The following is a 27,703-nucleotide window of genomic DNA, read 5'->3' as shown; positions in this document are numbered from 1 at the left end:
CTGATCACCCCCAGTGAGGCAACAAAAGATTACCTTGGTTCCGGGGCTCCCCGATGTCATCTTCTTGAAGCTGGGCTGCAGTCCCAGCAATGGCCACACATTTTTCAGTCAGTGGATAGCTCCCGTCCCCCAAGGGAAAAATCCCAGCCAGTACCACTATTCCAGTCACACAATTCCACTATATCGGACACAATCCCACAATACCAGACACACAATCCCATCATATTAGATATATTTACTCCTATCACCAAATGCATAACACCTTACACTGTTGTAGTACCCCTTTAACCCAGTCACCTACTCCTTGTATGCATGACTTGTTCCTAGTTCTCACCCCTTATACCCGTTCTAAACATGCTTGTACTAGTTAATACCCCATTGTACAAATTTTAAAGATTGGTTACATGACAACAGTGATTATACCCTTCAAAAATAACCCTTGGGGTGTGAATTATTCTGAGGAAGCGATGCACTGCGTAAATGTAGGTTCATCACATTCTTTGTTCCTCACACGCTCCCTCATACAAACAGCAGCCTCACACTGTACTCGCACGATATCATCACAGAGCTGTTGGTACACTCCCAATACACCAGCAAGGATCCAGCTACATATCCCCATTACACCAGCAGGGAGATAGATACAAAATGCCTCAGGCTTTGGATACATATCCTTTTCCCCATTGAATTCCAAGCTGAAGTGCTTTTATTTGAAAATCACCCCCAATTGCTAATATTACTCAGTGCAAATGCAATCAATTAATGCAGTGACAAACGGTATCAATCTGTCACCACCCCTCCACACCAGTAGACGCCTGAGTGTTCAGACATGCTTGTGTGTGGGCAGGAGCGGAAGTGTATCTGTGATTATCTGTACTTGTATCTGTGTGTTGTGTGTGTCTGAGTTTCTGGGTATATGCGTATGGTATTGTGGATGTGTTTGGGTATCTGTGATTTTGTGTCTGTGAATGTGAGTGCATCAGTGTCTGAATGTGTGTGTGCGAGCATGTACGCTGGCACTTGTGAACTCTGTCTTAGTGTGTAAATTTACACATTTATCTCTGTGCGTTTGTGTAAATATACTTGCATGTATCAGCAGCAGTTGTGATCAGTGCACTTGTGCGTGTATATCTATGCAGCGCACCTGTGAGGGAGTCTGCGTGTGTGAATATCTGTGCTTGTGCACATGTGTGTGTATGTGCCAGTACATATGCTTGCGTCTCTCATTGTACATGCATTCTGAAGACAGTAAGCACTCAACAATGATAAGCAGTGTTGGCGACACAGTTGCCAGCATCATCGGGTTTCCTTGCTTACTAAGATGAGATGAGGCAAGAAGGGAAATAGTGGAAGACTTTGTGTGATGATCATCAGGTACCGTGACACAGGGATGGGATACAAGTCTTTGTGAAGCAGGATTTCTCTTTAGCTTTTAAACTGGATGCAGGATTGGCAGTAACAGCTGGGTCTTTTCTGGTGCCTCTCCCTGTGGTAAATGTTTTGTTCCACCTTACTGACACTCCCAGCTCCCTGCTAGCTATCTCTGCTGGGACTGCGGGACTCCTCTTTCTGCTGCGGAGGCTTGACACAGAGGCAGGTGGTGAGGTTTGATCGGAAGATTGCTAAATTTGAAGTGTGATTCCCGCTGGATCATCTGGTCAGTTGATTGGGGGTGTCTCAAACATGAATGCCTGGAGTGAAGCAAGAGGTCTCCTGATTGGAGAAAGGTGTCTCTTTATTTATGTTGCTGCAAGAGCATGATAGAGAGGGGAATAGAATTTTTTCCATCATCAGCCTCACTGCTCAGACACAATGCTTCAGAACAATAAGGAACAATTTTCTCATACCTGCCTCTGTGCAGCTCCTGCAGTGTCCTCTTAAAAGGGAAACTCAGGAACCAGAATCTAAGACAAGAACAAGCAGCCCCAGTGAAGGGGTAGGCAGCAGTTAGTCAGTATCAGCACCACTCCCAGGGCGGCACAGTGGCGCAGTGGTTAGCACCGCAGCCTCACAGCTCCAGCGACCCAGGTTCGATTCTGGGTACTGCCTGTGTGGAGTTTGCAAGTTCTCCCTGTGACCATGTGGGTTTTCACCGGGTGCTCCAGTTTCCTCCCACAGCCAAAGACTTGCAGGTTGATAGGTAAGTTGGCCATTGTAAATAGGTAGGTGGGTGGGGATGTGAGAGGGTAATGGGATTGATGTAGGATTAGTATAAATGGGTGGTTGATGATCGGCACAGACTCAGTGGGCCGAAGGGCCTGTTTCAGTGCTGTATCTCTAAAATAAAAAATAGCAGGTGCAGAGTAAAGCTCCCTCTACACTGTCCCATTAAACACTCTCAGGGCAGGTACAGCATGGGGGTTAGATACAGAGTAAAGCTCCCTCTACACTGTCCCCATCAAACACTCTCAGGGCAAGTACAGCACAGGGTTAGAAAGAATAAAGCTCCCTCTATACTGTCCCGTCAAACACTCTCAGGGCAAGTACAGCATGGGGGTTAGATACAGAGTAAAGCTCCCTCTACACTGTCCCCATCAAACACTCCCAGGGCAGGTACAGCACATGCTCAATGCAAACTAAATCAAACTCCACACTGGCCCAACACGTATGAGTTAATGCAGAATAAACTCTCATGACCCACAGTCTCAGTCCGACTGCACCACTGTGAAATTGCTGTTTTTTGTGCCTGGCACTGTGTGGCTTCTCTGAATCTGACAATCTGCTGTCAGTTCACGTTGAGCGGCGAGCATTGTGATACTGTGGGAGGCTTGCTCATCAGTTTTGATAATGAAACTGGAAATGGACTCTCCTCTGAATCTGGGCGCCACCTCACTTAGCCAGCTTCTTTTGATGTGCTGTTTCAGTTCTGTACAATACGATGTCAACGGGCAGTGACCAAACTTTGACCTGACTGCCACATGTCTGATAAACAACTTGAGGGACCACAGCCATGACACCCTGGCCTGAGATTGGCTGAACTCATTGTTGCTCTCTAATCTTGTCCTTTGTGTTTGAGCTGTGTGTATTGATGTCGATGCTGTGAGTGGAAAATACTCTATTCCCTGCCCTGTCATCCCCACCTACATCAACTCAAGTAAACACAAAACTGGTTCCAGTGAGGGTTGCCTCCAGGTGTTTCCATTTTGGGAATACCACCCCCCTCACCCCCCCCCCCTTCCACCACCTCAACAAGATGCTCTTGAAGGAATTGGGAATTCAGATTGAGCAATCCCTCCGTCTTCTGTTTTTCCAATCCTGCTGTGACCTCACCGCCCACCTCTGTGTCACACCAGCGTCAGCCAGCAGGATCCCTCGGTCCCAGCACGCACAGGGAGCAGGGAATACCAGTCATGTAGAACAACACGCCTGCCTCGGGCAAAGGCACCATGGGGGGGGGGGAGAAAAGAAATCCTTGCTGCCAACACAAGCCCAACCTACAAACAGTTTAGAAAGTTACAGACAGGAGAGGCAGGAGATCTGCATCCTGACCGTGTGTGTTTCATTTGCACACCAGTTCCGGGAGTGAAAGCTCAGTGTTTGTCTCACAACGCCACCCCCCACCCCCACAAATCATACATTTTTAACGATGGAAGATGTTCGAGATAAACAGCAAGTAAGAGTGGGGGGAAATGGGTGGGGAGAAGGCAGGAAAAGAGCAAAACGGGAGGTCTGTACTGGCTTAAAGGCCGTTCATCTCTAACATCTTCCAGGCCTGATGAGAGGTCATCGACCTGAAACATTAACTCTTTCTCTCTCACCACAGATGCTGCCTGATATGCAGTGTGTTTTTCCAGCATTTTCTGTTTTTTTTAACCCTCTGGTCATGGGGGACTAACGTTGAATTTTCAGCTGCATCGACTTGGCTGACCAAGTTAATAATATAACAATATATAATAATATCATGGTCACTCTGATAGACAGAGGCAGCGTTGAATGGATAAGATAGCAGATAAGCGAGAGATAGAGAGAGATTGGTAGATAAAACAGGAGAAACAAAACTGAAGGCAAGAAGGCAGATGAAGCATTGGGAGATAGGCAGCTTGCAAGCAGATAAACCTGAGAGAGCGGGGACGTAAGCTTAGGCAGAAGAGATGAGAAATGATCTGTGAAAATCTTGAGAGAAGCTGGCCGATGGAGCAAGACAAATGTTTTCTCGTTCCCAAAATCTAATCGGTGATGTTATTAGATCGATTTGTTATTGCAGAGAGACAGTGAGGTAGAAAGAGAGTGGGGGAGAGAACGAGAGAGAGCGGGGCAGGAGAGAGGGAGTGCTAGAGAGAGAGAGAGACAGGAGAAAGGGAAGCAGAGAGAGAGAAAGAAGGGAACAAGAGGGAGAGAGATGGAGAGAGAGAGAGAGAGGGTGTAAACAGTCACAATGTGGGTGAGACCTGGAATTCCGTGACATAAGGGATCAGCAGTCATGTCAATAAACAAGGTCATGATTCACTCTCCCACTCCACAATGTTCACTACCAGATCTTGCTGAAAGCTCAGAGGGCCTCAGAGCTCTGCACACATCCAGCTTCAAATTAATTCATGCTTTCATTCATAAATCTATTAGCTGATTTCATTTCAATACATAAATTAATTTACAAACCTATGTCTTTAATTATCAATGGATACATTTCCAAATTCATGTGCACATCTAGAAATCAATTTGAAAACTTTTGAATTCATTTGCAAATGTCTGAAGCAATCATACATCAAGAAATTGATTGATTAATTAGTTTGCACATTAATTGCATTTGCAGTTCCTTAATGTGGCAATGATGATGGTGGATAACTCTCAGGTTTGTCCTCAGACAGGGAGTAGAGAGGGGTCGGGCCGTTGAGAACTGAGACGAGGAGACATTTCTTCACTCGGAGGGTTGTGAATCTTTGGAATTCTCTGCCCCAGAGGGTTGTGGATTCTGCATCGTTGATTATGTTCAAGACAGAGATCGCTAGATTTTTGGGCACTGAGGAAATCAGGGGATAGGACGGGAATGGGGAGTTTGGAGTGGGAGTTAAACACGGAACCTGCTGGCTCGGAGGTGTGAGTGTTAGCCACTGAGCCATGGCTGACACTTACAGCAGAAAGTCGGAGGAAATAATGAAAAAGTAAATAACAGGCTGTGCAGAGAAACACAATTTAACCATGTTTAGAAAAGAAAATTGTGGTATCATTCGCCGAAGGACCATGCAATGAAAGGTATTTCTGAAGCATAGGCTGAAACCTATTAAGGTGCATGTGTAAAAATGGTAGAACCATTTGTAATAAGATGACTGAATTCCAGGTCATTGCAGCAGTTGGGAACGAAGAGGCATTAGGTTTCTATGTTAACCCCCTGTGGTTAAGAAGACTGCAACATGTAAGCATTTAGAGGTGGTCGGAAAGCAGCAACTAGAGATGAAATGAGGTGGATTATGTGTCAACGTACCTGGACAGATAAAAAATTCCCTTCCTGCCTCTCTACCTCACTTTCCTCCTTTAAGACACTCCATCAAGCCTATCTCTTTGACCAAACTTTTGGTCACCTGCCCGAGCAACCCCTCATGCGACTCACTGTGATAGGTTGTTTGCTAATGCTCTTGTGAAGCACATTTTACCACCTTAAAAATGCTATATAAATTCAAGTTGTTGTTGGTGATGAAGTTGACCTGTCTGGAAGTATGAGTTGCGAAGGGAGCAGAAATAATATTAGGGGGTCTACAATAGACCATTAAGTCCAAAGGAACAGGAGAACAGGCTCTGGATATAAGTGCTAACAGTCAGGTCATGCTAATGGGATGACTTTAACCAACTTCACAGACACTGGGATCCCCAAGTAGTATAGAATCTGGGCTAGTGAATGTAATGCACATATACTTTCTGACTCAGTTTGTTAAGGATGTCGTAACAGCAAGTTCCCATTTTGACTTGTGAATGGCAAATGATACAAGGGGGATATTAGATGACAGTGGCCAAAATGTGATTGACATGAACTGGGACAAGCTAGTATCACAAGTCAGTCTCCAGCTATATAATGTTGAATGGGCCGACTTCGAGGCAACAAATCAACCGCAGACAGGTCGTTCTTAAGCAAACCTCAGTTGAAGACAATTGCAATGTTAAAGAACAAAGGAGTGAGCACATACCAAGGACAGTGAATGCAGACTAAACCAATGGGACCCAAATTGATCGACAAGAATATTATATGGAAAGAAAGGACTTGCATTTATATAGCGCCTTTCATCACCTTAGAACATCAGGAGTTTTACAGCCAATTAAATACTTTTGAAGCATATTGACTGTTGCAACGTAAGAAACGCAGTCGCTAATCTGTGCACAGCAAGCTCCCACAAACAACAATGTGGTAATGACCAGATAATCTGTTTTAATGGTGTTGGTTGGGAGATAAATGTTGGCCAGCACGCCAGAGAGATGCCCCTGGTCTTCAAAATAGTGCCATGGGATCTTTTATATCCACCTGAGAGTGCAGACAGGGCCTCAGTTTAATGTCTCATCCGAAAGATGGTACCTCCGACGGTGCAGTACTGCCAAGGAGTGTCCCTACAGCCACCATCAGGCATCATCATCAACACGATAATGGGTTTGATTGCCTTCGCTCCCTCATGGTGGAAGTTATATTTAAATATTGCTTCAGCCTCAGCTTCCATTCAGTCTTCTCTGTGCTTCTCTCTACCTGCATACTTAATGTCATGGAATTTCTGGATATTTAATGATCCCATATTAAGCACAACCTCATGGGAATTGCTGTCATGCCAACCAGCTGACAGCTGTAGATGGCAAGAGTTCACTAAAGCTTCACATTTCACTCGGAGCGGGTTGTCAGAGCCCATCCATCCCTGCATTATAAAGCTCTGTAATACTGCATTCCTGGGTTGCCAGAGGCTACAATACTAGAATAATCCTTATTGTTCGCTTTGAAGCTGATTCTTCAGTGGAATGTGCAATTCAGAAGCCTAGCAATGATACCATGACAGACACACTCAAGTAGCTGAGGGTTTGTGAAAGTGGGTTGGCATAATAGCAGACGAATAATTAGAGGGAAGCTGCAGTCAGTTTAAATTTGTGCATCAAGTACCCAAGGTAGTTGGAAGATATTTGCATAAGTGGAGAGGCTCTGACACATCTCTCTCCCTCTCTAGCTGTTTGCATACTCTTCCTTTAATTTGAATTCGAGGAGCCAGGTGCAAGGTGTCAGTGAGTCATCTCCCAGTGTTTGTGCTGTTAAATCCGGTTCCCCTAGCCCAGTGGAAGACTTCTAGGCTCAGTTTCACCTGTTAATATCTGCAGCTTGAGATGCACCTTAATGGGAATGTTTGAACTACTTCTTAAAATCCAAAATACTTATCCGTGTGTTTAAATGCCTTCCTGTTTGATGGGACAGTTTAGAGGGAGTTTTACTTCTCTCCATTGTGGGTAAGAACCTGGTCATCAGGTGTGAGGCGCTCACGTAGGTCTGGCCCATATCCCATTCCTGTGCCGTGGCCGTCACCCGAGCCATTTTCCACTTTATCTGGAGATCCAATAAAGACCGGGTCCGGAGGGACACGATGTTCAAACCTCTAGATAAAGGCGGGAGGAATGTACCCAACGTCACCCTCATCCTGATGACCACCTCCGTGTGCGGCTGCATCAAGTTGTGCGTAGAGCCCCAGTACGCAAACTCCAAGCGCCACTACGTGCTGAGGTTCTATCTGTCCCCGGTGTTGCGAAGGATGGGCCTGGTCACATTGCCGCGGAACATTCCATCCAGTTGGACCGTGCCGTACCACCTATCCTTCATGGAAAAGTTTCTGCGGGAAAACACCTTTGACTACCAATCCATCAGGCAGTGGTCTGCACGGAATGTCCTCAAGGCCCTACGGGATAAGGAGATGGTGGATCCTGTCGGATGATTCCCCGAGCAGACTGCCAAAGTCATCTGGCGGAATGCCTCATCACCAGAACTTTCAAACAAGCACCAAGACGTAGCTTGGCTGGTGGTGAGAAAGGCCCTCCCTGTCAGATCCTTCCTGCATGCCCAGAGTCTCGCCCCCTCCGCACGCTGCCCTCGAGGTGCCTGTGGTGGGGAAGGGACAGTTGCCCTCCTCCTTCTGGAATGTGTCTTTGCAAAGCAGGTGTGGAAAGAGATGCAGTGGTTTTTGTCGAGGTTCATCCCAAGCAGCTCTGTAACACAGGAGTCTGTGCTCTACGGGCTGTTCCCAGGGACGCACACCGAGACAAACATCAACTGCTGCTGGAGAACCATCAATTCGGTGAAAGACGCTCTTTGGTCTGCCCAAACCTTGCTGGTCTTCCAGCGCAAAGAATTGTCCATGACCGAGTGTTGCAGACTGGCACATTCCAAGGTCCAGGACTACGTGGTGAGAGACGCACTAAAGCTTGGGGCAGCCGCAGCAAAGGCTCAATGGGGAAAGGTCACAGTGTAAGGTCCCCCCCACCAAGCTGAACTGAGGGGCTGGATCCATGGGAAACCCCTCGGGCTGTATACACCAAATATGGGCTTGCTGTAAAATGTACATGGCATGTAAAATGGAATGGAAGGGTTGTGAGGCAACTCACTCCTGTACTGAAGAAAGCTGATTTCCTTTGCACTTTTTTGGAATGTTAACTTGGTGCTGTTTTGAACTGTTTTGTAATGTATTTTTTACAGATTTTTATGAATGAAGGGGGGAGAAAAAGAGGGAGCTTTATTCTGTATCTAATCCCATGCTGTACCTGCCCTGGGAGTGTTTGATGGGGACAATGTAGAAGGAGCTTTACTCTCTATCTAACCCCATGCTGTACTTGCCCTGAGAGTGTTTGATGGGACAGTGTAGAGCGAGCTTTACTCTCTATCTAACCCGTGCTGTATTTGACCTGGGACTTAAAAAAAAAGGATTTTAGAGCCACCACAGTGTTTTCACAAGTTTCCAAATGGCTAATTGGTGATGTCTCTCCAACAGGTGTAACAATCGCACGCAGTGTGTGGTGGTGGCAGGATCAGACGTCTTCCCTGACCCCTGCCCAGGGACCTACAAGTATCTGGAGATCCAGTATGAGTGCGTCCCCTACAGTAAGTAGCAGCTCTCATTCTAATCTCACCTCATGGACCACTGCCCTCTTTGAAGAGCATGTTCATACATAAGAATGCCATTGAGAGTGGCCCCAAAAACAATCAGCTGTAAGTGGGGTGCCCTCTGTGACTGTATTACTGTGTATTGTGCTAGTGAGCCAAGACATCATGTCTTGACCCAATTGTTCGATTGGTTTTAGCAGGCAGCATCTGTCCTCTTTGACTTCCCTTTCAGACAATCGCTAAGTACTGAATCCGGCCAGTCACGGTGCTGTCGCTAAGCTGTGAGACCAATGACTGGTATTGCTGGTCACTTGCTGCTAACCCTTCTAACCCTGCTCACAGCTTCTTTTCAAAGGGTCTTCCTCGTTCCTCCTTTCTTCTCCCATTTTTTTTTCTCTGCAGCACAGCAAGAAGAGGACGCCGGCACCTTTAATGAAGAGCTGCCTTGTGGGGGCTTTAAAACCGCACATTTGTGTTTTGTTCGTTCTCGTGAAATGGGCTCCTCACAGTTCCACAAACACAGCACACAATACAATTTGCTAGATTCAGGGTCTGCACACCCCCCAATCCCACGCCACATGGTACAGTTGGTTTGATCGGACGTCTGCACCATCCCACCCCCACACACCCCCCCCATCCCATGCCACATGGTACTGCCTGATAGCTCAGGGGTCTGCACTCTCCCCAATCCCACATCACATGGTATATTCCGATACAACAGGGTCCGCACCCCCAGTCTTGCGGCACATGGCGCAGCCTGATAGCTCAGGGGTCGACACCCCACCAATCCCACGTCGCATTCTGATAGATTGGGGGTCCGCGCTCCCCCTCCCCCAACCTAATGCCACATGGTATGGTTTGAACCGCAGTGAAGATGTTAAGTGAGAACGGCACATTACGAACCTCCTGCAGATTCCAATGCCCCACTGCCAAGGTCTCACATCCCGCACTCTTGGTTCTCTGTGTCTGTGACAGCTGTTTGCTGCTGTTGCCTGTGTCTTCTAGTTGGCTCTGTTTCCAGCCCTGATAGATGCTTTGCAATCCCCACTTCACTGACTGAAATAGGTTTGAGCCAGTCCTCACCCAGTGCTGCTGGATACAAGGCCACAGACGAGCTGCCTCCTTACATCAGATGCTAATTCGCACTAAATGATCAGCCCTTTCCCCCACAACCATCTTCCCCACAGAGTAACCTTAAGGAGAGAAAGTTTGAGACATGAAAGGGTTCAGTTTCGGGGAGTAGCCTTGACAAAGCGACCCTTGGGCCACAACTGCTGTCCAATTTAATGGTCAGAAGTCACAAGAGGGCTGGAATGTAAAGAGGCAAAAGTTATGGTGCAGTTATATAAAACTCCAGTGGGACCCCGTCTAGTTCAGTTCTGGGCACCTCACTTCAGGAGGGATCTATTGGCCTTGGAGGGGGTGCAGCGCAGATTCACCAGAATGGTACTGAGGCTAAAAGAGTTAGATTATCCAGGCAGATTGCGTGAACTAAGCTTGTATTCCCTTGAGTGTAGTAGATTAATTTGCATAAGATGATTCAAAGAGTTGATAGAGTAGCTGGAGAGAAACTCTTTCCTCTGGTGTAGGACAAGGGGACATAACCTGAAAATTAGAGCTGGGCTGTTCAGGGGTGATGACAGGGAGCATTCCTGCACACAAAGGGTAGTGGAATTCCGGAACTCTCTCCCCGAAAAGCTGTTGAGGCTCTGGGAGGGGTGGAAAATTTCAAAACTGATGTATAGATTTCTGTTAGTTAAGGGATATGAATTCAAAGCAGGTAATCGGAGTTAAGATGCCGATCAGCCGTGATCTGAATGATCGAATCAGATGGTGGAAAAGGCTGGAGGGGCTGAATGGCCTTCTCCTGTTCCTGTGTTTCTAATGTGAGCAGCTTGTGCCTGATTTTTCCCCAAGGTCATCAGGCCTAGCAATTCCTTACAACACGGACGTGAGGTGAACGATTTACCCCGAGATTCAGGCTGGGAGGCATTTCAGAGGCCCGTGTCTAGACGATTTTGTTAGCGCACAAGGGTGAAGGCAGATCTCAACTTTGTACGAGAGGTGATCTCATCAAGATGTTCAAAATTTTAAAAGGCCTCGGTAAGGTAGATACGGAGAAACTATTTCCTCTGGCGGTAGAATCCAGAACAAGGGAGCATAACTTTAAAATTAAGCATGGCCGTTGAGCAAGAAAGCACTTTTCACACAAAGGGTGGTGGTATTCTGGGACTGTCGGCAGCAGAGCTGGTGGAAGGCTGCTAACTTTCAGTGGGGGAGACTGCATATTGCCTTGGAGGATGATCTCAAGCAGCTCTAGGCTTAGAAAACCTGGCTTCGACTGCACCATCTCAACATGGGTGGCAGCGGTCTGGGCTGGCCGGCTGACAGGCAACGGCAAGGGCACTGGCGAAACGGCAGGGGTGGGAGGACGAATGCTGTCATCCTGAGAGAGAACAGCAGGTTCGTGTTCCACAGAGCCACTTCCACTCCCCCAGTCTGCAAAGGGATTTGCAGGGTGTCACAGCAGTCCTGGGAACCTGTTGAAGGACAGATTGCTGGATTGCTGTGACATCCCTGCAAGCCCCTTTGCAGACTGTAATCCACAGCCATGATGGCAGCAGTCCGAGCTGCCACTGCAGCACTCAGACACTGGGTGGCTGCTGCCTGTGTTGCAGTGGAAGCTGCAACATTGACCGTCAGACACTGCATCGTGGTCGGTTCCACAAGTGTGCATACAGAGTGCCACCACTTCCACACTGGGAAGCATGAGCATCAGTGTTGTGTTTTTCCCTGGTGCCAGTGTGGATATTTTTATTCCAGTGCCAGTCTGCACATTTCCTGCAATGGCAGTGTGGGTATTTACTCCAGTGCCAGTGTGGGTATTTTCCCCAGTGCTAATGTGGGTATTTATTCCAGTGCCAGTGTGCACATTACTCCAATGGCAGTGCGGGTATTATTTCCAGTGCCTGCATGGGTATTAAACCCAGTTCCAGTGTGGGTATTTACCCCAGTGCCAGTGCGGGTATTTACCCCAGTGCCAGTGCGGGTATTTACCCATGTGCCATTCTGGATCAGACTATCCCATTCCTTGGATTTTTATGTTTTCATTAGCTGTGACTTGCAAAACAATAACGTGTGAATTTATAGAATAAAAGCAACATACTGCAGATGCTGGAAATCTGAAATAAGAACTGAAAGTGCTGGAAATATTGAGCAGGTCAGGCAGCATCTGTGGATGAGTTAATGTTTTAGGTCCATGACCTTTCATCAGAACTGGCAAAGGTTTGAAAAGAATGAGGTTTTAAGCAAGCGAAGGGGATGGGGTTGGGGGAGAGAACAAAAGGGAAGGTGTGTGATAGGGCAGGAGAGATTAAATAACAAAGATGTCATGGGACAAAGGCACAAAGGTGGGTGAAAGACAAAGCATTAGTCCAGAGAGAGTGTTAATGGCAAAATAATGAGCAGCTCTATCCAAAAACACAACATGAAAAACTGGCACATGGCTAGAAAATAAAATACAATAATAGGGTGAATTTATGACCTATATCAAAAGTAACTTGTACAAGGCTTTGTAATAAATAATAAAATATTAGTGCCAGCATGGAATGTGAAATACAGAAATTGCTTGTGCTCATAGCTTCCACTCACATCCTCAGCCTCAGTAATACTATCTCCTCATTCTCAACCTCAGTATTGCCCCCCACCCCTCATCCTCAGCCGCAGTAATGTTCCCTCCCAATCCCAGCCTCAACCCTTTGGCAATCATACCTCGGACTCTGGCGCTTACCATTTCCAGATATTAGAACCTAACCCTCTCCGTCCCTTCTGCGACACAACTCTCTGTCGCCTTCTCGTCCCCTCTCCCACTACCTTTCGTCCGCCTGCTCCTGTCTGCATCCCGTTCTGTAGACCAGGTATTTCCAGTATCGCCCAAGTTGGATTCTGAGCTACCCATGACCAAAAGTCATTGGTGCACACAAACAATGTTCTTCAGTGCTGGGTTTAGAGCAGATGAGCAAGTCTTGCACTGAGATCCCGATGACTGATATTCCCTGATGGTCCAAACCTTTCCCTCAGCAGTTTAAATGCATCCTTAACTTTCAGCAAGTCTCACCAAACACAGTTGGAGCTATCACGTGGTTGCCTTAAATGTCCTTTGTACTGATCACTAGCTGGGCATGGGATTGGTCTATTGCAGAGCCATGGCTCAGTTTTAACCTGCGATTAACTCTCTCAGGTCTCCCTGTTGCCTTGCCTGCGTGAGGGGTGTGATGTTACCGAGATTGTTGGTGCACGTTCTCTGAACTGTTAGGTGAGGACAGATGACCAAACGCTTGGTCAAAGAGGAGATTTTAAGGAGCGTCTTGTAGGAGGAAAGAGAGTTGGAGAGGTTTAGGGAGGGAATTCCCGCACTTAGGGCGTAGACAGCACAAGGCATGGCTGCCAACGGAAGAATGAGGAAAATCTGTTGAAAATTTGTGGACCACTTTAGACTCTCAACCAGAGGAAAGGGCTTCACCACTCAATCTGGACTGGACTGGGTCTCTGATCCCCGCTAAACCTATGGCTCTTGTTGTCTGCAGCAATGTTGGCGTGTCACAGAGAGTCAGTGAACCATTACCATCTTCTCAGCTAAACAAGGATGAATGGAAGAGCTCCCCTGGGCAGGGGGAACACAGAGACAGAAGATGGTGCATGGATGCATGAAAGAGCAGACTCAGTGAAAGGGGCTGGATATACAATAGCGAGAAAGCTGGAAGAAATGGTTATAGAGAGGCAGACAGATATACGAGAGGAAATCTAATGAGCTTTGTGCCCTCCTTTATCTGTTTGTCCCATCGCTTTACCAGCCTGTGCTCTCTCAATATTCATCATTGATTGACACTTTGCCATTGCAAGGGGCCTGAAATATCATAGCAAGCTGTTTGGCAGGTACAGAAAAGGGAACTACTCTTACAGAGCACCTTTACTATCGAAAACATCTCAGAGTATCTCACAAAGTAGGTAAAAACAGACATCAAGTATTAGTGGTGGAAAGGTAGGGGAGATAGGTCATGAGGTAGGTTTGAGGAGCCTTTTGAAGGTGGAGTGAGAGAGGCAGCTTGAGGGATGGGATTAGGGAGAGCATTCCAAAGAGTTGGAACAAGACACCTGAAAGCCCTTTCACTAAAGGTGGAGCGGAGGGAGGAGGGATGCAGAAAAGGAAGACCGGAGGGCACAGACTGCAATGTAGGGCTGGAGAAGCTCGGAAAGGTGGGGCATGAGGCCTCAGAGAGATTTGTAACTGTGGACAAGGATGTTTGACTTTGGTGGCTGGGATGATAACAAGGACAGAAGTGATAGCTAAGTGGTGCAGAGTGTGATAGGATGCAGGTGACAGAGTGAGTTTGAGTTTGGATCTTTGTCAAAGAGGTTGGCATTAAGGAGTGCCTTCATGGAGAAGAAAGAGGTTTGGAGAGGGAATTCCTGAGTTTGGGGCTAAACAACTGAAGGCACGGCACGGTGATGAAAATTGAAGCCAGAATTGGAGGATCACAGATATCTCGGACAGTCGTAGGCCAGGAGGAGGTTGCAGAGATGGGGAGGGGTTGAGGCCATGGAGGGATTTGAAAACATGGATGGCAAATTTTAAAATCGAGGGGTTGCCAGACCAGAAGTCAATATAGCTCAGCGAGCACATGGGTGATGTGTGAACGGGGCTTGTTACAAGTTAGGACATGGGCAGTAGAGCTTTGGATGAGCTCAAGTTTATGGAGGGTGGGAGGCTGACCAGAGGAACTTTGGAATAATCAAGCCTGGGGGTAAAAAAGGCATGAATTCGATTGTGCCTTGTTGTGTGTTGTGTTCAGTCTGACTTAACAACTGAGGAGGGGTCAGGGAAGGAGAATAATTGAGAGGCTAGGATAATTTCAGTCTTGCCGGTTTTGTCTTGGAGAAATTTCTATCTTGCCCTTGGCTTAAGATCAGACATGAACTGGATGGGATGAATCCAAGTAGACTGAAGGAAGTAAGGGTGGAAATTGCGGAGGCACTGGCCATAATCTTCCAATCCCTCTTAGATATGGGCGGGGGGGGTGGGGGGTTGGCGGGGAGTGCCAGAGGACTGCAGAATTGCAAATGTTACACCCTTGTTCAGAAAAAGGTGTATGGATAAATCCAGCAACGACAGGCGAGTCAGTTTCACCTCGGAGGTGGGAAAGCTTTTAGAAACGACAATTCAGGACAAAATTAACAGTCATTTGGACAAGTGCAAATTTATTAAGGAAAGCCAGCATGGACCTATTAAAGGAAAACCATGTTTAACTAACTTGATGGAGTCTTTTTGATGAGGTAACAAAGATATTTGATGAGAGTAATGCGGTCAACGTGATATATATGGACTTCCATGTTTGATATAGTTTGATATCGTGTTTTGATATAGTGCCAGCAAAGTTGAAGCCCATGGAATAAGAGGGAAAGTGGCAGCATGGATACAAAGTTGGCTGAGTGACAGGAAACCGAGAGTAGTGGTTAATAAAAACAGAAAATGCTGGAAATACTCAGCAGGTCCGGCAGCATCTATAGAGAAGGAGTTAACATTTCAGGTCGATGATCTTTCATCAGAGTAGTGGTTAATGGTTGTTTTTCAGACTGGAGGAAGGTATACAGTGGGTCTGTACTGGGACCACAGCTTTTCGTTATATAAATTAATGACCTAGACTTGAGCAGACAGGGCACAATTTCAAAATTTGCGGATGGCACAAAATTTGGAAGTATTGTGAACTGCGAGGAGGTTAGTGTTAGAATTCAAGAGGACATAGACAGGCTGGCGGAATGGGCGGGCATGTGGCAGATAAGATTTAATGCAGTGAAGTGGTACATTTTGGTAGGAAGAATGAGGAGAGTCGATGTTAAATAAAGGGAGCAATTTTAAAGGGGGTGCAGGAGCAGAGAGACCTGGGGATATATGTGCACAAATGATTGAATGTGGCAGGACAGGTTCAGAAAGTGGTTAAAAAGGCATACGGGATCATGAGCTTTATAAATAGAGGCACAGAGTTCAAAAGCAAGGAGGTTATGATGAACCTGTATAAAACTTTGGTTCGTCCTCAACTGAAGTGCTTTGTCCAATTCTGGGTTTCGCACTTTCGGAAGGATGTGAAGGCTTTGGAGAGGGTGCAGAAAAGATTTACAAGAATGGTTCCAGGGATAGGGACTTCAATTATGTGGATAGATTGGAGAAGCGGGGGGTTGTTCTCTTTAGAGAAGAGAAGGTTGAAAGGAGATTTGATAGAGGTGTTCAAAATCATGAGGGGTCCGGACAGAGTAGATAGAGAGAGACTGTTCCCATTGGCGGAAGGGTCGAGAACCAGGGAACGCTGATATAAGGTGATTGGCAAAAGAACCGACAGCAACATGAGGAAAAACCTCTTATGCAGCAAGTGGTTATGATCTGGAATGCACTGCCTGAGAGTGTGGTGGGGGCAGATACAGTCATGGTTTTCAAAAGGATAAGCACCCAACGAGGAGAAAATTGCAGGGCTACAGGGAAAGGGTGGAGGAGTGGGACTAATTCAGTTGCTGTTGCAGAGAGCCAGCACAGACATGATGGGCAAATAGTCTCCTTCTGTGCAATGAACATTCTATGATTCCAAGTGTCTAGACAACATATTAGTTCTTGTGGAGGTGGGAGTGATCAGCGTTCCTCTGTGAGCAGCTCTCTCAGGTTCTCCTTTCACTTTTCCTGAAGGATGGGTGTGATATTATTGAGATTATTTTTGGATGTTGCATAAACAGCAACAACCACAGCTTGTATTTATCTCCTTTAAGATAGTAAAATGCTTGAAGGCGCTTCCCGGAAATGTTATCAGGCAACATGTGACACATAAGGAGGTATTAACCATTTGGTCAATGGGGTGACGGAGAGGTAGAGGTGGCACCAGCTGACATGTGGAAGCTAGGTGACTCCACAGCAACAGATAACGTTCCTGAGGAAGAGGAGACAAGCAAGGATGGGAACTGCAGGAGTGGGACCCAGCGAGTGAGGAGGTCAAGACTGAGACAGAGGAACAGTTGTATAGATAGAGGTTACAGTGTTAGAGGGGAGGGAGAAACAGGTGAAGGGAAAGTTCAAACATAAGATATAAGTCAGGCCAAACAGAAGGCAAGGGAGGGGGAGGGAGCTAGTGAAGGGCAGGCAGATGTCGGAAGACAGCAAGTACTTCAACATGAAAATACAGTGTATTATTATACCAAGTGGGGGTGAATTGCAGTGTTACCCCACTCCCTGTGACCTGGCTGTGGGACCCTCTCAACACTCTCCCGTTTCCTGTACTGCTTTCTACATGGCTGTCTAACTGCCTTGATGGGGTTATGAAAGGATGGCCAGTTATGAGCTATTGCTAAAACATAGTAAAACCGAACCTGACTCTTCAGTCATGTGTGTTCTGGGGAAGTGTCAAGCTCTAACCTGTTGTTTTTGGTGCCTGCAGTAGGACTGTTATTGAATTAATCACTTATTCTGTCTCATTGTTTCAGCACTGTCTTGTATTCCCCCTAACTAACTCTTTCCACCTCGTTGTCTGGGAGGAACTAACGGGATCTTTCTCCCCAGAAGAAGCTGTATAATCACGTTTTGCTATTGCAGATCTAGTGTAAACAGAGCTGGGACCAGGCTGAGCATTGAGATCAGTCTCCTTCCTAACACTAAATCTTTACATGAAGAATACTTCTTAGAGTTGGCCAAATATCTATCCCATCTTGTCCTCTTCTCTCTATCGCTTCTTCCCTGTCAGTGCCATTTTCTGAATATTCTGTTTTTTCTCTCTACTGTTACCACCTGACACCTATCCTTTCATCCTCTCTTTTTTAATATTCTTTCTTTTGTTTCACACTCTTGTTCTCTTCTCACTCACACACCATCTCGCTGTCACTTGCTCTCCTCTTTCTTCTCCTGCACACTATCTTCGCTGTGATTGTCACTCATCTCTCACTCTCGCCTCTCACTCATTCTCTCTCACTTCCCATTGCTCACTCCTTCTCATACACACACACTCTCGGTTATATGCAAGTAAATACTCAAACTGGTAATTAACTCCTTTTCTTTCGCCATCTTCCAGAGCATTCCCAAAAAAATGTCAAAGAAAGTGTAATTCCTGCAATGTGCTTACTCCCATCTGGTAAATTTCTTATGTCTTGTGAACAAGTTTCAAGTACTGGCCATAGCACATTCTCACCACCTCCACCCCACACCCTCCTCAGAATTACAAGGTGAAAATAATCTTCTCCCAGAATGTGCCCGATTAACAGCTAAAATAAATTAACCAACCACACCTTACAGTAATGTGATGAAAGATTAACCATAGCACCAGTTCAGAAATATGTAGACTGGAATGTAGGATAGAAAGCCACATATCTAGATTTGCTGATGACACAACGTTGGGCGGCATTGTAAGCAGTGTAGATGAAAATGTAACATCGCCAAGAGATATTAATAGGTTAAGTTAATGGGAAAAACTGTGGTAAATGGATTTCAATCTCAGCAAATATGAGGTCATCCGCTTTGGACCTAAGCAAAAATAAAACAAGGTACTTTCTAAATGATGAGAAGCCAGAAGCAGAGGAGGCCCAAAGAGACTTGGGGGTCCAGGTACACAGATCATTAAAATGTCATGAACAGATACAGAAAATAATCAAAAAAGCTTTGCGGTGCTGGCCTTTATATCTGGAGGATGAGAATAAAGGAGCTAGAAGATATGCTACAGCTATACAAATATCTAGTTAGACCACATCTGGAGTACTGTAAGCGGTTCTGCACACCACAGCTTAGGAAAGATACATTGGCATTGGAGGGAGTGCAGTGTAGATTTACCAGAATGATAGCTGCGCTCAAAGGGTTAAATTACGAGGGGAGATTACACAAACTAGGGTTGCATTCCCTGGAGTTTAGAAGGTTAAGGGGTGATTTGATCACATTTTTCAATGGGAACAGATAGTTTCTCCCAATCTACCCTATTTTCGCTGGTTGGAGAGTCTAGGACTAGGGGGAAGAGACTAAAAATTAGAGCCAAGTCTTTCAGGAGTGAAATTAGGAAACACTGCGACACACAAAAGGTGGTAGAGGTTTGGAACTCTCTTCCGCCAACAGCAATTAATGTTAGATCAATTATTAACTTTAACACTGTTATTGATGGATTTTTGTTAGCCAAAGGTATTAAGGGATATGGAGCAAAGGTAGGTAAATGAAGTTAGGTTGCAGATTAGCGATAATTTCATTGAATGGTGGAACAGGCTTGAGGGCTTAAATGGCCTCCTCCTCTGATATGCAAGAAAAGTTTAGAACCACGGTGAAAGACACTGCACTCCTAACTTATCTGCAACAATTTAGAGATATCTGAGGGTATCTGGGAGTAGGTTTGGCAATGGGTGAGCTGAGACGACTATCAGTAACAGTAGAGGGTCTACTGTCAGGATCTATTTAACACAATTAGGCTTCACGCCAGGTTCAACTTGAACAGCTTGGCAATGAGTGTCTTTGGAATCAGATGTTCTTTGGCCATGTGTGAACCAACTCGACATGCGTTCTGTCTTTAGGTTGGGCAGAAGAGATCAGATTCTTAATCAATGTATGTGTTGCAGGTCAGCTGATAATAAGTAAAGTTTCTCTCTTTTTGGCCTCTATAAAAAGCACGTCTTTCTACATGCTCACTCCAGCTCGACCCCATTCTATACTCTCTGACTTTTTAAAACTAATGCAATATGATAAAAATAAATTCAATGATAAGGCAGACTAGCACCAAAGTAGCAAAGATGTACAGTACTCAATCTATTTAACAGTGCATTCTCCTTTCTCCTTGTTGCCACTGTTATGTCTGAGTAAACATTCAAATTGGTGCAGTAGTAACTAACTACTTTTACTTCCAGACCCTCTAGAGTAGTCCCAAAGAATAACAAAGGAATGCAAGAGAAATGTGATTACTACAGTGTGATTATTCCCTACAGGAATCCATCTAGTGTTCAGTTAACAATATCCAAGTACCAGATCTATCACTTTTCTTTCTCTCTTTGTGTCTGCTTTTTTCTCCCTCTTCTCTCCTTTTGCACTCTCCTCAATAACACTCACCCACTGTTCTTACACTGTGTTCTCTTAATCTCTTCTATCACATCTCTCATAATCTTTTAATTCTGTTTTATATCCGAATCCTCCCTCTCTTCTCTCATCTCTCTCCTCATTCTCATAATTATGCGTTGTCTCACTCTCACTCGCACTCTCTCCACTTCTTTTTCTCCTCTGTATCTCCTCATTACCCTCGCTCTCTCTTACCTTTACCTACTCCTGTCTCTGTTTATCTCTTTTTTCCTTTCCCCCCGTCTCTCTCTCTCTCCATAATGGGATCTGCTCCGAGTGGTTTATTGCTGTGAATTGATTTCACAATAGTGATATCACTAAGTGCACAGTGCAATTTAACGGAGTAGAGAAGTATGAACAGTTTATCAATATTAACAATTAATATTTTACTGCAATAAACAAGATGCAGACTCCCTGTCTCAGCTATGTATAGATCTTTCATTCTAATTCAAATGCATATACTTCCCTTTTTCCTTTTCATATCATGTGCATGCGTTTGTCAGGGTGGAGGAGGATTGTGCTGTGAAATGGAATTTGTCTCCACCAGAAGGCAGGCTGTCCACTGTTAGTGGCAGTATCACATCCGTCTTGCCAAATGTCCCATTTCAGTCTCTGTGTATTGTCTGTTCTGTAGTCTGTGTCTTCATGATCACCGGCCCATAGCCTCTCTCCTTGTTATGTCAGAACTATGACCCAGAGCATTATTTCATTAATGCTGGTAGCAGAGTGATAATACGCCAGTAACAGTGATAATACGCCAGTAACAGTGATAATACACCAGTAACAAAGAGATAATACACCTGTAACAAAGAGATAATACACCATTAACAGTGATAATGCACCAGTAAGAGTAATAATGCACCAGTAACAGTGCTAATACACCAGTAATAGTGATAATACACCAGTAATAGTGACAATACACCAGTAATAGAGATAACACACTAGTAACAGAGTGATAATATACCAGTATTGGTGCTAATACACCAGTAACAGCGATAATGCACCAGTAACAGTGCTAATACACCGGTAATAGTGATAATATGCCAGTAATAGTGATAATACACCAGTAAAAGAGATAACACACCAGTAACAGAGTGATAATACACCAGTATTGGTGATAATACACCAGTAACAGCGATAATGCACCAGTACCAGTGCTAATACACCAGTAACAGTGCTAATACACCAGTAATAGTGATAATACACCAGTAATAGTGATAATACACCAGTAATAGTGATAATACACCAGTATTGGTGATCATACGCCAGTCACAGTGATAATACACCAGTAACTGATAATACACCAGTAACTGATAATACACCAGTAACAGAGTGATAATACACTAGTAACAGAGTGATAATACACTAGTAACAGAGTGATAATGCACCAGTAACAGAGTGATAATACACCAATAACAGAGTGATAGTACACCAGTAACAGTGATAATACACCAGTAACAGAGTGATAATAACCCAGTGACAGTGATAATACACTAGTAACAGAGTGATAATGCACCAGTAACAGCGATAATACACCTGCAACAGAGTGATAATACACCAGTGACAGTGATAATACACCAGTGACAGTGATAATACACCAGTGACAGTGACAATACACTTGTAACAGAGTGATAATACACCAGTGACAGTGATAATACACCAGTAACAGAGTGATAGTACACCAGTAACAGAGTGAAAATATACCAGTAACAGCGATAATACAGTAGAAACAGAGTGATAATACACCAGTGACAGTGAGAATACACCAGTAACAGTGATAATACACCAGTAACAGTGATAATACATCAGTGACAGTGATAATACACCAGTAACAGTGATAATACACCAGTAACAGTGATAATACACCAGTAACAGTGATAATACACCAGTAACAGTGATAATACACCAGTAACAGTGATAACACACCAGTAACAGAGTGATAATACACCAGTAACAGTGTTTATACACCAGTAGCAGAGTGATAATACACCAGTAACAGAGTGATAATGCAGCTATAACAGAGTGATAATACACCAGTAACAGAGTGATAATACACCAGTAAGAGAGAGATAATACACCAGTAACAGTGTGATAATACACCAGTAACAGAGTGATAATACACCAGTGACAGAGTGATAATACACCAGTGACAGAGTGATAATACACCAGTGACAGTGATAATACACCAGTGACAGTGATAATACACCAGTAACAGTGATAATACATCAGTGACAGTGATAGTACACCAGTAACAGAGTGATAATACACCAGTAACAGAGTGATAATACACCAGTGACAGTGATAATACACCAGTGACAGTGATAATACACCAGTGACAGTGATAATACACCAGTGACAGTGATAATACACCAGTGACAGAGTGATAATACACCAGTAGCAGAGTGATAATACACCAGTAAGAGAGAGATAATACACCAGTAACAAAGCGCTAACACATCAGTAACAATACTGCACCAGTAACAGTGATAATACACCAGTAACAGAGTGATGATACACCAATAACAGAGTGATCATGCACCAGTAACAGTGATAATACACCAGTAACAGAGTGATAATACACCAGTAACAGAGTGATAATACACCAGTAAGAGAGTGATAATACACCAGTAACAAAGCGATAATACATCAGTAACATTAATAATGCACCAGTAACAGTGATAATACACCACTGACAGAGTGATCATGCACCAGTAACAGTGATAATACACCAGTAACAGAGTGATAATACACCAGTAACAGAGTGATAATACACCAGTAGCAGAGTGATAATACACCAGTAAGAGAGAGATAATACACCAGTAACAAAGCGCTAATACATCAGTAACAATACTGCACCAGTAACAGTGATAATACACCAGTAACAGAGTGATGATACACCAATAACAGAGTGATCATGCACCAGTAACAGTGATAATACACCAGTAACAGAGTGATAATACACCAGTAACAGAGTGATAATACACCAGGAAGAGAGAGATAATACACCAGTAACAAAGCGCTAATACATCAGTAACAATACTGCACCAGTAACAGTGATAATACACCAGTAACAGAGTGATAATACACCAATAACAGAGTGATAATACACCAATAACAGAGTGATCATGCACCAGTAACAGTGATAATACATCAGTGACAGTGATAATACACCAGTGACAGTGATAATACACCAGTAACAGAGTGATAATACAGCTGTAACAGAGTGATAATGCACTAGTGACAGTGATAATACACCAGTGACAGAGTGATATTACACCAGTGACAGAGTGATAATACACTTGTAACAGAGTGATAATACACCAGTAACAGAGTGATATTACACCAGTGACAGAGTGATAATACACCAGTAACAGAGTGATAACACAGCAGTAACAGAGTGATAATGCAACAGTAACAGCAATAATGCACCCGTAACAGAGTGATAATACACCAGTAATAGAGGTAGCACACCCGTATCAGAGTGATAATACAACAGTATTGGTGATAATACACCAGTAACAGTGATAATGCACTATTAACAGTGCTAATACACCAGTAATAGTGATAATTCACCAGTAATAGTGATAATACACCAGTATTGGTCATAATACGCCAGTCACAGTGATAACACAGCAGTAACAGAGTGATAATACACCGGTAACAGCGATAATGCACGAGTAACAGTGCTACTACACCAGTAATAGTGATAATACACCAGTAATAGTGATAATACACCAGTATTGGTGATAATACGCCAGTCACAGTGATAACACAGCAGTAACAGAGTGATAATGCACCAGTAACAGCAATAATGCACCAGTAACAGCGTGATAATACACCAGTAATAGAGGTAGCACACCAGTATCAGAGTGATAATACAACAGTATTGGTGATAATACACCAGTAACAGCGATAATGCACTATTAACAGTGCTAATACACCAGTAATAGTGATAATACACCAGTATTGGTGATAATACGCCAGTCACAGTGATAATACACCAGTAACTGATAATACACCAGTAACAGAGTGATAATGCACCAGTAACAGAGTGATAATACAGCAGTAACAGAGTGATAATACAGCAGTAACAGAGTGATAATGCAGCTGTAACAGAGTGATAATACACTAGTAACAGAGTGATAATACACCAGTAAGAGAGTGATAATACACCAGTAACAAAGCGATAATACATCAGTAACATTAATAATGCACCAGTAACAGTGATAATACACCACTGACAGAGTGATAATACATCAGTAATAGTGATAATACACCAGTAATAGTGATAATACACCAGTAACAGAGGGATAATACACCAGTAACAGAGTGATAATACACCAGCAACAGTGATAATACACCAGCAACAGTGATAATGCACCAGTAACAGAGTGATAATACACCAGTAACAGAGTGATAATACACCAGCAACAGTGATAATACGCCAGTCACAGTGATAATACACCAGTAACTGATAATACATCAGTAATAGTGATAATACACCAGTAATAGTGATAATACACCAGTAACAGAGGGATAATACACCAGTAACAGAGTGATAATACACCAGCAACAGTGATAATACACCAGCAACAGTGATAATGCACCAGTAACAGAGTGATAATACACCAGTAACAGAGTGATAATACACCAGCAACAGTGATAATACGCCAGTCACAGTGATAATACACCAGTAACTGATAATACACCAGTAACAGAGTGATAATACAGCAGTAACAGAGTGATAATACAGCAGTAACAGAGTGATAATACAGCTGTAACAGAGTGATAATACACCAGTAACAGAGTGATAATACACCAGTAACAGAGTGATAATATACCAGCAACAGTGATAATACACCAGCAACAGTGATAATGCACCAGTAACAGAGTGATAATACACCAGTAACAGAGTGATAATACACCAGCAACAATGATAATACACCAGTATTGGTGATAATACGCCAGTCACAGTGATAATACACTAGTAACTGATAATACACCAGTAACAGAGTGATAATGCACCAGTAACAGAGTGATAATACACCAGTAACAGAGTGATAATACAGCAGTAACAGAGTGATAATACACCAGTAGCAGAGTGATAATACACCAGTAGCAGAGTGATAATACACCAGTAAGAGAGTGATAATACATCAGTAACATTAATAATGCACCAGTAACAGTGATAATACACCACTGACAGAGTGATAATACATCAGTAATAGTGATAATACATCAGTAATAGTGATAATACATCAGTAATAGTGATAATACACCAGTAATAGTGATAATACACCAGTAACAGAGTGATAATACACCAGCAACAGTGATAATACACCAGCAACATTAATAATGCACCAGTAACAGTGATAATACACCACTGACAGAGTGATAATACATCAGTAATAGTGATAATACATCAGTAATAGTGATAATACACCAGTAACAGAGTGATAATACACCAGCAACAGTGATAATACACCAGCAACATTAATAATGCACCAGTAACAGTGATAATACACCACTGACAGAGTGATAATACACCAGTAATAGTGATAATACACCAGTAATAGTGATAATACACCAGTAACAGAGTGATAATACACCAGCAACAGTGATAATACACCAGCAACATTAATAATGCACCAGTAACAGTGATAATACACCACTGACAGAGTGATAATACATCAGTAATAGTGATAATACATCAGTAATAGTGATAATACACCAGCAACAGTGATAATACACCAGTAACAGTGATAATACACCAGTAACAAAGCGATAATACATCAGTAACATTAATAATGCACCAGTAACAGTGATAATACACCACTGACAGAGTGATAATACATCAGTAATAGTGATAATACACCAGTCATAGTGATAATACACCAGTAACAGAGTGATAATACACCAGCAACAGTGATAATACACCAGCAACAGTGATAATACACCAGCAACAGTGATAATACACCAGTAACAGAGTGATAATACACCAGTCATAGTGATAATACACCAGTAACAGAGTGATAATACACCAGCAACAGTGATAATACACCAGCAACAGTGATAATACACCAGCAACAGTGATAATACACCAGTAATGGTGATAATACACCACTGACAGAGTGATAATACATCAGTAATAGTGATAATACACCAGTAACAGAGTGATAATACACCAGCAACAGTGATAATACATCAGTAATAGTGATAATACACCAGTCATAGTGATAATACACCAGTAACAGAGTGATAATACACCAGCAACAGTGATAATACACCAGCAACAGTGATAATACACCAGCAACAGTGATAATACACCAGTAACAGAGTGATAATACACCAGCAACAGTGATAATACACCAGCAACAGTGATAATACACCAGTAACAGTGATAATACGCCAGTAACAAAGCGATAATACATCAGTAACATTAATAATGCACCAGTAACAGAGATAATACACCACTGACAGAGTGATAATACATCAGTAATAGTGATAATACACCAGTAACAGAGTGATAATACACCAGCAACAGTGATAATACACCAGCAACAGTGATAATACACCAGTAACAGTGATAATACACCAGTAACAAAGCGATAATACATCAGTAACATTAATAATGCACCAGTAACAGTGATAATACACCACTGACAGAGTGATAATACATCAGTAATAGTGATAATACACCAGTAACAGAGTGATAATACACCAGCAACAGTGATAATACATCAGTAATAGTGATAATACACCAGTCATAGTGATAATACACCAGTAACAGAGTGATAATACACCAGCAACAGTGATAATACACCAGCAACAGTGATAATACACCAGCAACAGTGATAATACACCAGTAACAGAGTGATAATACACCAGCAACAGTGATAATACACCAGCAACAGTGATAATACACCAGTAACAAAGCGATAATACATCAGTAACATTAATAATGCACCAGTAACAGTGATAATACACCACTGACAGAGTGATAATACATCAGTAATAGTGATAATACACCAGTCATAGTGATAATACACCAGTAACAGAGTGATAATACACCAGCAACAGTGATAATACACCAGCAACAGTGATAATACACCAGCAACAGTGATAATACACCAGCAACAGTGATAATACACCAGTAATAGTGATAATACACCAGTAACAGACTGATAATACACCAGCAACAGTGATAATACACCAGCAACAGTGATAATACACCAGCAACAGTGATAATACACCAGTAACAAAGCGATAATACATCAGTAACATTAATAATGCACCAGTGACAGTGATAATACACCACTGACAGAGTGATAATACATCAGTAATAGTGATAATACACCAGTCATAGTGATAATACACCAGTAACAGAGTGATAATGCACCAGCAACAGTGATAATACACCAGCAACAGTGATAATACACCAGTAATAGTGATAATACACCAGTAACAGAGTGATAATACATCAGCAACAGTGATAATACACCAGTAACAGTGATAATACACCAGTAACAGAGTGATAATACACCAGTAAC

General features: G+C 43.5%; 1 protein-coding gene across 1 annotated transcript in view; it reads left to right on the top strand.

Moving 5' to 3' along the window:
- Positions 1–27,703, top strand: part of LOC137355542 (adhesion G protein-coupled receptor L1-like) — a 392,986-nt gene that overhangs the window by 180,724 nt on the left and 184,559 nt on the right. The window contains exon 3 of the mRNA XM_068020788.1: positions 8,931–9,040. Within this exon, the coding sequence (XP_067876889.1) occupies positions 8,931–9,040 (110 nt within the window). The remainder of the gene's footprint in view (positions 1–8,930; positions 9,041–27,703) is intronic.

Source organism: Heterodontus francisci, chromosome 43, assembly GCF_036365525.1.
Source record: "Heterodontus francisci isolate sHetFra1 chromosome 43, sHetFra1.hap1, whole genome shotgun sequence".
NCBI classification, from domain to species: Eukaryota; Metazoa; Chordata; class Chondrichthyes; order Heterodontiformes; family Heterodontidae; genus Heterodontus; species Heterodontus francisci.
Note: the sequence above shows the minus strand (reverse complement) of the source record. Positions and strands in the feature narration are given on the sequence as shown.